Source organism: Hippocampus comes, unplaced genomic scaffold (assembly GCF_001891065.2).
Source record: "Hippocampus comes isolate QL1 unplaced genomic scaffold, H_comes_QL1_v1.1 scaffold58, whole genome shotgun sequence".
Classification (NCBI taxonomy): domain Eukaryota; kingdom Metazoa; phylum Chordata; class Actinopteri; order Syngnathiformes; family Syngnathidae; genus Hippocampus; species Hippocampus comes.
Window position 1 is genome coordinate 590,021 of NW_017805118.1, and position 15,018 is coordinate 605,038.

General features: G+C 42.5%; 1 protein-coding gene and 2 long non-coding RNA genes across 4 annotated transcripts in view; 2 read left to right on the plus strand and 1 right to left on the minus strand.

Annotated features, from left to right (window-relative positions):
- The window catches only part of LOC109513306 (uncharacterized), a 3,119-nt gene extending 759 nt beyond the window's left edge, over window positions 1–2,360 (plus strand). The window contains exons 2-3 of the long non-coding RNA XR_002167720.1: window positions 1,263–1,449; window positions 1,549–2,360. This is a non-coding gene — a long non-coding RNA (uncharacterized LOC109513306). The remainder of the gene's footprint in view (window positions 1–1,262; window positions 1,450–1,548) is intronic.
- Window positions 2,361–2,811: 451 nt separating this feature from the next.
- LOC109513307 (uncharacterized) lies at window positions 2,812–13,422 on the minus strand. The gene is made up of 5 exons (XR_002167721.1): window positions 13,107–13,422; window positions 12,139–12,227; window positions 5,257–5,482; window positions 4,690–4,769; window positions 2,812–3,548 (listed from the first exon to the last, which is right to left on the minus strand). It is a non-coding gene; the product is annotated as an uncharacterized LOC109513307 (long non-coding RNA).
- sap30bp (SAP30 binding protein) lies at window positions 4,276–11,545 on the plus strand. 2 transcript variants are annotated; one of them, XM_019865619.1, is made up of 9 exons: window positions 4,276–4,422; window positions 5,387–5,514; window positions 6,243–6,282; window positions 8,351–8,439; window positions 9,956–10,047; window positions 10,128–10,240; window positions 10,311–10,369; window positions 10,787–10,880; window positions 10,963–11,545. In XM_019865619.1, exons 1-9 carry the CDS (start codon window positions 4,278–4,280, stop codon window positions 11,142–11,144), a joined length of 942 nt encoding a protein of 313 aa, XP_019721178.1. In that variant the 5' UTR covers window positions 4,276–4,277; the 3' UTR covers window positions 11,145–11,545. The 2 variants fall into 2 exon arrangements, with proteins under 2 accessions (XP_019721178.1, XP_019721179.1); XM_019865620.1 differs by having other exon boundaries at window positions 5,390–5,514.
- Window positions 13,423–15,018: the final 1,596 nt, after the last annotated feature.

The window sequence follows — 15,018 nt, forward strand, 5'->3', positions numbered from 1 at the left end:
AGCACACACACACACACATATTCATTTGTGTAATATAATTTGTCCGAGTCTGTGCAGGAGGCAGTATATTAAGTTTGACTGACACTTCGGGCAGCCAATGGAATTCCGTTTTTGTACGTACGGCGATTTTTTTTTTTTAACCCATTTTTCAATGGTTGTTTGAACTTTATGCGTTCATCATGTGTCGGACATTAAAATGACATCAGTGCACGTAAATAATCGGTTGATGGACGAGAAGCATTTGTAACACGTACTACGCGAGCGCACACATTTTCTCCCACGTCACACACATCACTCTAGCAAGTGTCGTTCCACGTGAAGTTAAAGCTAACGTTAGCAAGTTAGCAAACTAAGTACAGTACACTACATGCTAAATGTCTGTTTTAGACATGTCCGTGTTTTGGTCCAAAATACAGAGTGCAAAACGGGGGGGTTGTGCATGAAGTACTTACGAGGGTGCCAGTATCGCACAGTGAGTATGTTTAATGTGATTACTGCTGCTATTTGATTTAATCTTACAGTCTGATGAGTTCAGAAGTGACACGGAAGTCTTCATTTCTTTCGCTCATTAGGGGGATGGCCAACTTTGGCACATATTTTAAAATGTATTATTATTATTGTTGCGGTTTTTGCTTATAGCCTCCTTGTAACTTCCCCAAGGGAAAATTGAATGCACCCCACATGCAAGGTTAGATGTCAGCATGAAAAGGGCATGCAAACAGTGTGGCATCTCTTGAGCCAGGTGCGTGGGATAGGTGCCTTGCTCAAGGGCACCTCTACAGCAGTCAGGAAGTACATAAGAATCTTCCTCATATCTTGGTGCAGACGATGGTGCATGCATTCTCCAGATATTGAGTCTGTTGGGTTACTTGGTTCTTGCACTGTTTTCTTTGGTGCAGCTGGACCCATATCCATCTATGGGCACACACACACACACACGCACACGCACAGAGCTGCTCCATAGATAATGACAGACGTTCATCTCTAAATACCAGGCTTGAAATAGGCTGCCCTGTTTATAGCTGCGCAACGATCACCCAGACCGAGGACTTTTCTCTGTGGTGTGAATAAGTGAGCAGTAAAACATGTCTCTGTATCAGAAGGGTAAAAAAACAGACGTTCTCGGGCTTTGAGGATAATTTCAGGGATGGAGAATGAAATTATACAGTCGACAGTGAGTGGTTCAGGGTGGAGCCTTCGATGAAAATAATGTTTTACATTTCGAGCCAGTTACTCTGACCGCTGTCTCTTTTTCACTTTAGCCACGAACGTGAAATCTACCCCATTTCCAAAAGGAAATTTTGAAAAGATCCCCTTTGCCAAGGATCAAGATGGACTTAAAAGACCTCAAGGAGTTCGGTCTCACGAAGGTTATGCAAAAGCTGCAAGGGCTGCCACAAGCCAATCCACTAGAAATTGGGGCCTTTTGCGTGATCGTCCTCTTTGTCAGTAAGTCCTTTTTTTTTTTAAGCGTGACTGCATGAATTCTATGACTTCTGCATCTCCTTAAAAAATTGCCTTTCTCTCTCTTTTTTTTTTTTTTTGCAGCCACATTCTTTACCATGATGATCGTTTCTTGCCTCCACTGCTGCTGTTGTGTGGACACAAAGTATCAGGCCTCCAGAGTGGAACCGCTGCAGCCCATTTGAAGATGTTAAAAAAAAAAAAAAAAATTGGAGCTTTAAATGAATGAAGCATTATGCTCCATATTAACATGGGGAGGGGGGATATTGAAGGTTGGTTTTTTTGTAGGATTACCATCAGAGTGTGTTTCAGTCACTTAGAGGAGTGAATCTGAATCAGAAAATTCTAACTGTGTCACAACTCCTTGGTCAAAAATAAGGAAGCAGATGAGTCCTCCCTAAATTCTTACTGTTATTATTCATCAAGAAAGGAGACCACACCACAGAATTATTGCTTGCTTCATGTATGTTGTACTTTCATATTTTTATGTAAAGTTCAATTTGAATACTTAACACTTTTCCGGTAATTGTGTACAAAACTTATGTTGTTGAACAATGTCTTTTGGATAATGTCACAGTTTATGTCCATAGATACGGCTTGAAGGAATTGATAAAAAAATTTGTTGGAGTTTTAACAATTGGCTGAATTGGGGAGATGTGTAAGTTGCAGTAGGATCCATACAATATTTAAATACTCCTACTCAGGTACATTTTTTGAACTACGATTAGCCTTTTTGTTATTCTGTGTTATGCACCATATTGCACATGACATCCCGATGCGAGAAATGTCACAAACACGAAACTTATTCTTGTATTTTACAAGAGCATATCAGTATATAAGGATGAATGAGTGTGAGTGAATTATTTTCTATAAATAAACGATGTTGAAAATCACAATACGAGTATTGCACAACTGCATGTATAATTCTCCTAATCTTGGTGGCTGGCCTCTAGAATGTGAAAACAATACAGGCACAAAAAGATATACAGTACACAGAAGATTACATTTTCCATCTCACCTGAAAGCGAAATATCCCGAACTCTTTATGAGCAGTGTATTTGTCTACATTTTGTAAGACTGCTAAATGCGGAATGCTTAACTGTAAGGCGTTCCTGGTCGCAAAATCTATTAAAACACGTTTTGTTTTAAAAGTGTAAAGCGAGGAAAAGTGGTGCGTAGCATAGCAACAGTGCCCTCTCGTGGTCAAGTACTGAGACTGCGCGAGATTGCTCGTTGTGTACTCAACTGAATTGTCCAGCCAGGTTTTTGGGTTATATTTAAATGTGCAATGTTCAATATTAAAAAAACATTTTAATTGACTGAATATAGTCAACGTGGATTCAGTAAGACATGGCCATGCCATAGACGGAGTTTATTATCAGCTTCCTCTTTTGAGTTCACGTCAATATTTTGTGTAAACATTAACCCGTGTTGCTTTTGCGTCACACAAGAGCGTACGTTGGAAAGGCTTGAGGCCTAGATTTGCTCTCTGCGTAGGCTACACGCTTGTTTAGGAAACCGTCACATTTTGTCGACATTCAGATAGTTTTAGAGCTTCTGCTGCTGCTGCTGTTGGATGAAGAGGCATCCCTGTCTAAACTCCCCATTGACATAAGCTATGGTCACACTTTGTTCAAACTCACTGAGCTGTGAGAGAACCATTTAGTAGGACATGGCTGTGGAGAGGTGAGTTTTTGAAGTGCAATGTTTTTGATGACAATAGTTTTCGGCATCAGCAGCTTTAAAAGTATTTCAATGTCTAATTCCTAGGGCAGAAGGTTACCATTTATAAGTGGCAACTAACGTTCTGTATATACAGTACAGTATGCGCTTATCTCAACCGACACAGATTCTTGTTCAACTGATGCTTTATCACTTTGTGCAGCGTACCAGGACAGCAGAAACCCGACGACTGGATAGGATGGTTCCTCTTTCGTTTGCATCAAGAGCCATGGGCGCTGGGGGGTTTCGTGGTCATGGTGGTGTTTGTACTGGGAGCACTATCGCTGATTGTCTTTGCTCTGCTGTACGAATGCTGCTGTAACCCAGCGGCAGGGGAGGGGACTCTGAAGAAGAAGAATCACCTGCAGAAGCAGAGAAAGCTGAAGTATGGCGTGATCTAGACATCAAAGAACTATTTGGAGGAATGTGGTGGAATTTGGACTAAGGCATTTTTTTAATGGTAATTCTGCATGACAGTTGTAATTTGAAAAATTCTACAGAATAAATTTGAATTCTGTTCATTCTAGTATTAATTTTAAAGTAAATATGTATCATATGGTATGGTCCAACCCTGCCCTCTTTCCAAAGTCAGCAGAAATGCTGTAGCCCAACAATGATCTTTTAAGTGATATAGAAAAAGGATGGATGGATGTGCATTTTATTTCGCAGCTAAAATTGCATTGATGCGCAGACAGCACACAAAGCAAGTTGTTGTTTTTTTTCTCATGGAAATGTAATCTACTGGATCAGGTGGTTCACTGGCCAACTCGGCTCTGTTGCAATTGATTGTACTGATTCTCTTTGGGCTGTAAAACAGCTGACTCATGACCATATATTTTGTTGTTCTGGTTATTGGTTGGCAAAATGCAAATGCACTGTTTAACTTGCAATAAAATGTATACCTAAATCAATTGTCATAACACTAAAACTGTAAAATGGCAATTAATTCAGTAGGCTACAGAATAAACATGCAGTTTACTGAGTTTTCATCAATTTATAATGATAAAATGGGCATTGGCGTTGAAATGAAATTTAGTCACCGTTTAACTACATTTCCCAGAGTTCACCGGTCCTTATGCCAGAACATCTTAATGACGTATTTTGTCTGCGCCCAACGGCGAGGCGACATTCACGATACGATGGCGAGTGGTAAAAAGAGTGCACTTCTTTCTTCTCTGGCGGATTATGGAGACGATTCGGAGCCCGACGACTCTGACCCCGAACCAGAAGAGATGGGTAGATCGAAACATATTGTTGTGTTTTGTTTATGATAATGGGCTACAACATTGTCTCCTGTTAGCAGATCGTACGCTTGAGCTTCATGTGATCGCTAAATTAGCATCCAGCTAGCCGCCAATGCATTTCAGAATATGCAGCGGTGTATGCGTGTGTTCACCACTCACTTGTTTCTTACTGCATTAATATAACGTTGAGGTTTTTTTTTCCTTTTTGCAATGTGGACGATATCGATCACTGATTAAATGAATGAAAATATGAACAAACCCCATTCAGGCGCGCCGCTGATTACGTCATTCCTGTTGCGTGAATCCAATGTGTAGCATCAACGCGAAGCCGTGGACCTTCTGCAATAAATATTGAACAAATAATAATAACAACACAGCACAGTAGTGGTTGAAAGTTACTATTGGACTCATAACAATCAAATTTAAACTCGCGTCGCATCGTAGTAGAATGCAGTTTTCAAATTGCAAAAGCCGCAATTGGGAAAGTTGGTGGGTTTTAGTTTTTTTTCGTCATCGTTCAGCCCTCAACTATATCCTCCACTATATTTAGAAATATCCCTCCTGTATAGAGGGCCTTACACGAATGTGTATGGCTTGTATACAACAGCCCTCCAATATGGCCGCCGGTAGTGCATTGTGGGTAATTGCTAAAAGGACGGAGCCCTCTATAGTGATTAGGGAGTGCGGCTCAAGTAAATTATTCTGAACACAGCCCATGTTTTTATAGCCATAGTACATCAGTGCTGTTTTAAAGGCTAAATACACACATTTATATAGTAATAGTTACTCATTTTTACATCCAGTGCAGACTTAAAGTCTAGTTTACTGTCTGATAACCTCAAGTAATGGAGCGTGACTTTGTTGCTACTTTGATTTGCGATGGACAGCTCTGCTTTATGTCAGCTTCCCTCCTTTGACCGATTGTTGTTGTTCTTATGTTGTCCGTTCCTGTCCAGTAGAAGAGGAGCATGATGCCGCAGGAACAGGCGGGCTTGTGTTCGGCTACGGCGAAGAGGACCTCAATCGAACCGAGGATGTTGTTGAGAAGGAATCTGAAAATGAAGACAGCAGAGAGAGTAACTCGGTAAATATATGAATTCTGAATTCACTGTCTGGCTTATCTGTTCTGTCGAGCACCAGTGCTTGCAAGCATGCTGACGAAATGAGAGCAAAAATCTCAGATTACGAGCAGTGAACTCGGATTCTTTAGGGTCAAACCTCATGTCGTCGATTATCTCCATGGGTTTGCTGTGCCTGCACGTTTCTATTTGCCGCCCCTCCTGTCAGGCCGTGCGAGTTGGCCACGGTCAGGACAACGCTTTGATGTGCCGGTGCAGTTGCTAAGTGATAACGTGATGCCCGTGAATAACAGCACTGTTCCTTTTGTGCTCAACCTGTTATGCAGTAAATGCTGGCACAACATGCAGCATACTTTGGAGGTTGGGAAAGACTCCACCTTTTGCCAAACCAAGGATTTCATTTAAAGAATAAAAACATGGATGCTTCTATTCTTTGTTCAATTAGCAGAGCTGTTTTGTTTATCTCAACTAGGGCTGTCGCGACTGAACAGTGCTCGGATCAGTTCCTGTTTCGATTATTCTATCTAATAACTGGATACAATTTTACTTTGTATTAAAATGGCTTACAAAACAAATTTCCCCGATTACTATCGTGATTAATTTTGACACCTCTAATCTCAAGGCAACCTTGGTAGTTTTCTCGGGTATTGTTCTTCCGTCCATCTGCCATTTTATCGCCAGTGCAGAGGAGAGCGAATAAAGTGAAACGTTTCTTATTTTGCTCGTTCCACAGGTATCAGAAGTAGAAACCAAGGATCCAAATGAGCTCGTCGGTAAGTGTAAAACACACACAGAAACGTTTGTAGCCAGTTCATCGTTTCAGTGACATTCGGGTGCAGTCAATGTGTGAAACACTTAACTGGACTCGCATCGAGTTCTAAAAGGCTCTTTGTCTGCCGTTTGAAAGATGGGTCATGACGGTCGAACACAGGAGTTGGCTACGCTTGTTGAGTAATCACTGACCCGTGCAGGTGTGTGTGCGTATGATATCAGGCAGGAAATGAGTGATGCAGGGAGTGGTGTTTTATTCGCCCCTGCGTTGAGCACACGGCGTTCCCACCCAGCTATTTGTTGATTCTGGCCTAGAGCCTGAGGCTATCATGAACTGCACCTCTCATTTAACGGCAGACCAAAAGACTCAAGAGCTGACTAATCGAATCCGAGAAGAAAAAAAAAAGGCTAAGTAGTTCAATGTTTCCGCTTGTGCAATGAATCAAAAAGCCCATCCACTTATCAGCCTCATCGGGTTGATCAACAAGGGGGAGGGGGGGGGGGAGCGGCACGTTTTTGTTTTCAGGATGACTCCACTGGCAGGGGCCTGAGCGTGACTCATAACTGGACACTTGGCATTCCCGCAGCAGCGCTTGGCTCCTTCTGTGCTGTCTGACAGTAAATGTCACAGTGCGCCTCCTGTCAGCGGGCTGAAGACCGCTCTTTGTCCCCCTCGGTGAAGGGACACGCATTGTGCCGCTCTCCAAAGAGACCCCGCGGGGGCACGGATTTTGACTTTTGTCTGTTTCCAAGCGGAACAGATGGCGGTTGAGAAACGGATGATGATTTCCTGTCGGGATGCTTCTCAATGCCGTCGTAAACTCGTCCCGATTGTGCGACTATTCTCTGTGGGTGTGTGATCGGTGGTTGACTCTCACGTCCTCAAGTTTTATCTTTTCAATTTTGACTCATAGATTAGAAAAATTTGACTCCCGCAATTCCTCAGCCAAGCTGTGAAATTGTCTGTTCCTGTCATGGAATGTGTGCACGCTTGTGCATACCTTGCATTGCATTAGTTCTGCATCCAGAAAACGCAGGCAATGCCTTGCCCCACCTCTTTTTGTCAACGTGGGCAAGCTTTTACAGCAGCGACGGTGCACCGTTGAGGGGAGGTGTTGCGCCGCCTCGAACGCGCGCCGAGACCTTAGTGGCAAGTACTGATACGTGGAAGACTGAAGTCAGTCAATTAAAATTGCTCCTGCCGCCAACTGCAGCCCTGAACAGGACACGAGCAGTGAAAAAAATCGATGGATGGATTAAACAAGCGAATATTTTGCGAGCCATCGGTTCCCGACGCCTGTTTTAGCCTTGGCCATCTCAGAAAATACTCTGTTCACAAAGTCACATTTAGGCCTGAGCTAATAACATTTCCTAATATAAGTGTCATAGGCAAAAAAAAGTTGCAAAATAAGTCGCATCACAGTTGCCGTCGCGCTAGGTTGGTGAAGGACATTCCCCAAGTGTGCTTGGAAAAATAAAATGTCTTCAGCTTGCTGAGCTAAAAGCCTGGTACTTGTGTCAATGATTCTCAAATGTTCAGTCGAGTTCGAACTTGTCTCGCGTGTGGGGGAACCACCTCCCGCTTTTGCACTCATCCACCAAACACCGTTTGCAACACTCATTCGGATTGTGACAGACGCCTGAATAAGCGTAAAAAGCCACGCGTCTGGTTTTGAGACGATGTGACAGCGGAACGTCTGGCATCAACTCAGGGAAGCCCGCACGCAAAAGGCAAAACACTCCATGGTTCCAAAGGGCACCATGGAGCTCGAAAAGGAGTCTCCCTCGTCTCGAAGCTCTAACAGCCGCCACTCCCTGACAGGGAGTGCACTTTAAACTCCCGTCGTGTTTATCCAATAAAACCGGCCTGTTCTACAGGACCAAAGTGAATGTCTTTAAATTCAAAATGTCACACACGTTCTGACCCTTCATGATTAAAACTGATCAACTTAAACTATGAGTGGCATTTACGTGGCGCTTTCTTTCTTAGTTCATCCTTATTTTAAGTGGAAGGTGTGCAGCACCACTGCTGAAGTGGAGAAATGGGCTCATTTTATTTTTTCTCCACAGCTCTCTTCTCAGAGAAGGTGAGAAACATGTCACCTGATGAGATCAGAATCCCACCCGAGCCCCCGGGACGCTGCTCCAGCCAACTACAGGTAGCAACTCCCTGCGGAATGAATTGATCACAGAATTTATAAGCCGTCATTATTTTCCTGCTCTTTTTATTCAAACATGAGCCGGCTAATGTTTAGACCTAAATATGACGATGTCAAGGACACAATATAGTCTTCGGTCAGAGGAGAGCAGACGCTGTTGTTGATGCCATGCGTTGTGTAATTCTGAGATCATCATCGGGCTGGAATCGGTTTTATATGCGCACACCTCACAGGTTGCAGGTCATAAAACTGTCCTGCTCAAAGCTGAATACTTGGCGCTGGCTGCTTTGGCAGCAGTCAACACATGCCTTTTACGCAAGGTAGTGTTTGGAGTTCAAAATAAAAACAAAGGTCTTACGAATCAACAAATGAATAATAATGACTTTCCACGGCGCTGGCCAAATTTGACTTTTGCTTTGGTTTGACCTGATCACATCCAGCCTTGGAAAGGGCAAGAATGCTAATTTGAGCGGCCGCGACAATCGAGATGTAAAGAATTCCAAATTGCATCTTCATTTGCCCCCGGGGTGAAATTCTGGTGTCTGCATAAATTCAGAGACCGAGATAAGATTTGTTCTGGAAGGAGCAGAGGCAGGTCGGGACACAAGGCGGATTTTGTAAATGAACAGCTCAACTTTATCCCTGCAAGGCTTCCACTCCCACACCGAACCAGTAAACGAATGATTCACTTTCACCAGTATTGCCCGGGTATCCGTGGCCTTGGGGAAACACATACGCAAAAAAAAAAAAATAATAATGCTTCAGTGTTACTAACATGTTCTCTCAGTGCAATTGTTTTCATTTTTTGGGCATTTCGCAATTGCAAGAATGTATCTGTTCTGAACACTACGAACCAGATATCTTTTTCCAATCGTGCCGTGAACTTGTAAGGAAAACAATTCTGGGTTGTTGGCGAGCTTGATTTTTCGCTGGATAGCAGATGTTCACTGTATGAGATGAGAAAACGAACAGACTCATCCAGTTTTGACATGTGAAAGAATTATCATCATCACCCTTCAAAATTGTTTTGTCTGACAGTTCTCAAATTTAACGCTAAGCTTCTTATCTGTGAGCACATTATTTCCTGGCTTCTTCATAGATAATTCCGTCAACATTACTGCAGGGTTTTTTTTTTTTCTTTCTTTCTTTCTTCGCCACCAAGTGAAGGTGGTTGGAGAAGCTTTGGTCTTCTTTTTACTTGCAACGTCTTCTTTCCCAAAAGAATGACAGAAGACCTCAAATGAGAAAGATAGTTGCCAATTTGGCTAAATGATGAGCGGGACAATTCTGAAGCTACTCTCACTTCAAAAAGGATTTCTGAACTCATAATAGCGTTCTTTATTGAATTCCATATTTCAGTTTTCTACCACGTACAATGTTTCGGGTCATGTGTGTTCTGGGGCCTATCCCAGCTGTATTCTGGGCGAGAGGCTTGGTGCACCCTGGATTGAATTTTCTTGTCAGTTGCCGACCTATCATGTCAAGTGATGTCACCTCGATGTTCTCGTCGCGACAGGAGAAGATCCACAAGCTGTACGAAAGGAAGCTCCACGGAGATTTTGACACCAACAGCCACATTCAGAAGAACAAAGAATTCAGAAATCCAAGGTAGACACACACCTGCGCAGTTTATTATCAATAACTATCTTGACTCATAAGGTTCATTTTTCATCATTTTGTCTTTCTAGCATTTACGAGAAGCTCATTCAGTTCTGCGGTATCGACGAACTCGGCACTAACTACCCCAAAGATATGTTTGATCCTCACGGCTGGTCAGAGGAGTCCTACTACGAAGCTCTCGGTAGGTTTGTTTTCACTCGGCATCTCAAATTGTGACGACCACACGCTAATTCGGTTCACCTCATTCTTAGCGAAAGCACAGAAAGTGGAGATGGACAAACTGGAAAAAGCCAAAAAGGAGCGGACCAAGGTGAGGCTTCAAAGCAGGCTAACATAGACTTAGAAACCAGCGGCGTGCCAAGGTATGCACTCGTAACTGTTGTGTTTGTGTGAAATTATTGCATTGCGTCAAGTATGCGCAGGGAGAGCCATCATTGACACATGTAGCTGTCATCAGTCCCAACATCATCATTCCAGCAGCCGCATATTAGTCAGGAAGGGGACTAGAAAGAACATGTAGCGCATGAGCTACTCTGTTCTTCTGTCTGTGTCATGTACTCAGTGGTATGCGGGTTCAATTAAGAGTGTGAAGAATAGAAACTTTGTTATATGCTGCTCGTACCTTTAAGCGAGATCCCTTTATGATATGTAGTCAGCGGCTCCAGATTATCATCAAATATCACCAACGGAATTCAAATGTACTAATGCTGGATGTGCTTTTGTCCAGATCGAGTTTGTCACAGGTACAAAGAAGGGCACCAATCCATCCAACACATCAGCGTCAACCACAAATAGCAGCAGCACAACCAGTACATCCACAGGTAAACATACACATGCCCGGGAAAAAAAAAAAATTGAATATCGCTTGTCAATCTAGTGACGGTGTTGTTACTTTTTCGACAGATGCTCAAAAGAGGAAGAGCAAGTGGGACTCCGCCATCCCCGTGACCCTGGCCCAGTCCACGCTCATCACCACCACGACGGCCACCTTGCCGGCCGTCGTGTCCGTGACGACCACAGCCAGCGGCACCAAAACCACCGTCATATCGGCGGTGGGCACCATCGGAAAGAAAGCCAAACAGTGAGCCGGCGCCGGTGATGGGAAGCCGGCGTGGCCGAGTGGTCCCGCGCTCGTTACACACGTTATGGCGAAGCGTAAACGAGGGTAGGAGGACACGTGGACGGTTTAATAGACTTGACTACCTTCTTTCTCTGGGATTGTGAGTTGCAGTTTATCGTGAGGATGGACGAAACGACTCAGCGCAACTCATCATTGTTTTGCTGCAAGTTATTTTGGTTTTCGCTTGTTGGCAGCAGTGAGATAAAAAAAAAAGTGGAATAAGAGGCTTAACTGTAAATGAGAAATTAGGCATCATGCCTCTTGTTGCAAAAAAGCATTTTTGTGGACATGACTATTTTTTTTACAATATTATATGTAAATATGTTTCTGATGAATAAATGGATCAGATCTTGCCTTTTCAACTGATTTCCTGTTGTGATGTAATTCAAGCAAACTGGATAACCACTCTTGCTCCGTCCAATCAGAAACTGTTGTTAAGAATTAGACATAATGTAGATAGCTATATTCAAGTACATGTACAACATTATGACCGCTCATGATAATGAATACAAGATCTGAGTCATAAGAATGTGCTTCTGCAGAGATGATTGATCTCAGAGATAACCTGAACAAGATGCAAAATATTGTGGTAGTTTGCTTGTGTTGTCGGGTAATACTTCAGAAGGGGCCGCTTGGGTGTGAGTTACCTTAAATATCATTCTATACTTTATGAGCAGCAAATAATTTCCTAACGTTTCTTTTCTCACAGTCGGATGCAATTTTTTATGGTGGCATGAAATGCGACTTACGTTTACCCGGATAGTTACGGTAATGTTCTTTGTGAACGTGCGCGGTTATATAACTGAAATTGTAAAACTGATAAGATTCAGACTTCACGCGAGTGGTTCCTGGCAGACAAGACACGTGCAGGTGGAGGTTTAGTCACGTGGGCGCACCAAGGCCAGCACATGGTGGGAAGTCGATCCAATCCAACATTTCTGGTAATTAGGTGCGTTTACCTCAATGTCCAATTGGCTGTCGCCGATGAGAGACGGAGTGGGTCCATGAGGGCTGGCCTGAAATACTGACGGACTAACGATGTACACCTCTGGAGATCAACAATATACTCGTGTAGGATTTTGATGTTTGTGTCATTTTGTTGAATGTATGAAAAAAAAAAAAACAAGTCTCATGCTTTTTGTTGGCCTCAAGCAGCATATAGTATTCTTTGTTTTTTTGCACACACAAAAAAAAAAAAGCTGACAATGTCACCGACAAGGCCCTCTGCAGCTAATTTAATCATTTGGGGGTGGACGCGTTGATGGATGTATTCATTTCTGAATGAGCTCAGTGATCCAAGAGCAGGCACAGTTTTTTGTCATGTAAATTGGTGAGGAGCTCTCAGAGCAGGCTCACACTGAGCGTGCAAGCGAAGAGATAACTGGCTCCTGGAAAACTAAAGGCAATTTTTAGTTGAGTAGTTTTCCAGTAGCTATTTGAAGGGAGCAGCCCATGGACCTTCATGCCTCCACTTCATCAGGATAACATCTTGTTAATTGTGAGTAAACATTTAAAGGCACATTGAACATACTTTCAGATTATGCATAATTACAACTGTGGCTGGTAGTGCATTTGAATAGTTTGCAGTTCAATCGACTTTTTGTTTGTTTGTGACAATGACTCATGGTTAAGTCTACCTTGTCGTTTCAGTGGTACTTGCTATATGATACGTGAGACTTTTTCGTGAATTTAACTAAAGAGTCAACCAAACGGTAACCACATTTTATGTAAAAATCTGGAAAGTGGTTAACATGTCTGCCTTATGGTCAAGAGATTCTGGGTTTGAATCTTGCCTCAGTTTATGATGCTCAAATTGGCTTTTTCCAGGGCTTCCGGTTACCTGTATGATTGATTACAATAAATTGCTCCAGAGTATGAGTCCAACCATTCAAAAAGATGTATCATGAAGAAGAAAAAAATGGCTTACCCTCACTTGAATCTCGCATCACTTTGAGGCCAAAGGTTAAATCGTGGTTGTACGTTGCGCCCTTTGACGCTATAAATTCTTGTTGTGATGTAATGAATCAGCAGGCTAAACTAGCGTCACGGCTTCGTTGGCATCGCAACAACTACTTCTACGATTTTTTTTGTGACAGTCGGCAAATACTTTTGCTGCATTACTGCCATCTTTTCCGCATGCTAACGGTGGCCACCCGTGGTACTACACGACTGTCGTCTATTTCTTTTTTTATTATTATTATTATTTTTGGATTTCTTTTCGCCTTTTTATTTTGTTCATTTTCTTGTTTCTTTGCTACTCCCTATTCTTTCTTGTTTCTTTTCCTCCTTAGCGTTCTTTTCTTCCATTTTTTCGCTTTATTCCTCCATTTCTTCTTCTACTTTCTTTTAAGCAGTGGCCAAATATTTTCGTGATTTACCACCCCCTTTGCCCACCGGCGGTAATGCAACAAAAGCCACCAACAAAATAATGTAAACACAACGAGGGAAATAGGATTTCGGGTGCCAATAAGAGCTCTAATTTTGATATACACTATACAAGTTGCACCTGAGTGCATGTTAGTTGGAGAGTAAATTGCAGATGGGAGCAAATTGTTGTTTTTTTATATCAGCCTTGCTATTGACTGGTAACCAGTCGAGGGTGTACCATGTCACACATACTTTTATTTATAACATTTTATTTCCTCCTGAATGACCACCACCAAGGACAAAGTGTCAGCTGTAAGAAAACAAGGAGGGGGAGGAGGAAGCTGTGTTGCTCCCTTCCTGCAGAATGTTACTCCCCCTGAAGAAGAAATTCACTTTTGTAGTAAACCCGATCTGGTTGCTAGGGGCAGGACTTTGTATGCCACTGTTCACACTGGCCATTGTGGTATGTACAGTGTGAGAAGAAAAGGCTACTCTCTCACCACGGTTGGGTTAACCCACTGCTTCCCACATGTGTCAGAGAACCGTACTTTGGTTTGAATGTCAGTTCATCATGTGTCGCATTGCAGAAACTCAAAAAGTTCAGAGACAACATATATTCAATACTTGTTGATATTGGAATGCACCACCCGTTGCTGGTTTGCAATGGGTGGCGCAAAGGCTTATTCAAACTTGTTGGATTTATATAGTATGCCAAATTAGCGACTTAATGAATTCATATATTGGGATTAGTGCATGTTTTTTTTCTTACCTGACCTCATTTGCATTGAACAGATAATTGGACATGACCGGACATGGTTTCACAATCGTAGTTGTTTATTGCCAGAGGGAGACGGAAAATGATTCACATCACTCTCCTACATTCTCTAGATAACTCTAAAGCTTTGTTTCAACGAATATGATGAAGAGGACACATTGCTCCAAAAGTGGATTACTGCATGCTGTGTCACTTCTAGGTGTTTGTTCAAACATATAATGTGCCGGTGCGTCACACTGCCTGATATCTTTGCAATAAAGTGATGCAAGAACCCACCTTTTATTTTATTTATTTATTTTTTTTGTCTGAAGGATTCTGATGACAATCGGAACAAAAATCAGTTTCTTCATGGAACTGTTGGTATACTGTTGATGCAAAGGGTCTGTGACAGCCTGACGCAGACCGCCTGCTGATATTGCTAATATGAAAGAGAATGAACTCATTTTGTCTGTTATTATAAAATGTTTAAACTCCTACTTCTGGTTGCCACAGTCTGATCCGGATTGTTCTCCCCATTACAAAACAAGTCCACAGAGCTTTGTTAAGCGTCTTTGTATAATGTGGAGCGCTTGAGGATTGAGTATCACGTTCTGCGCCACGCGGGCACCTTTTTTTGTTTTTTGCGCACATGAAGCAAGTCCAGTTATGAGACTGTGTTCATATCAAAATATGTGGAGGAACGGCCATCAAGATGAGG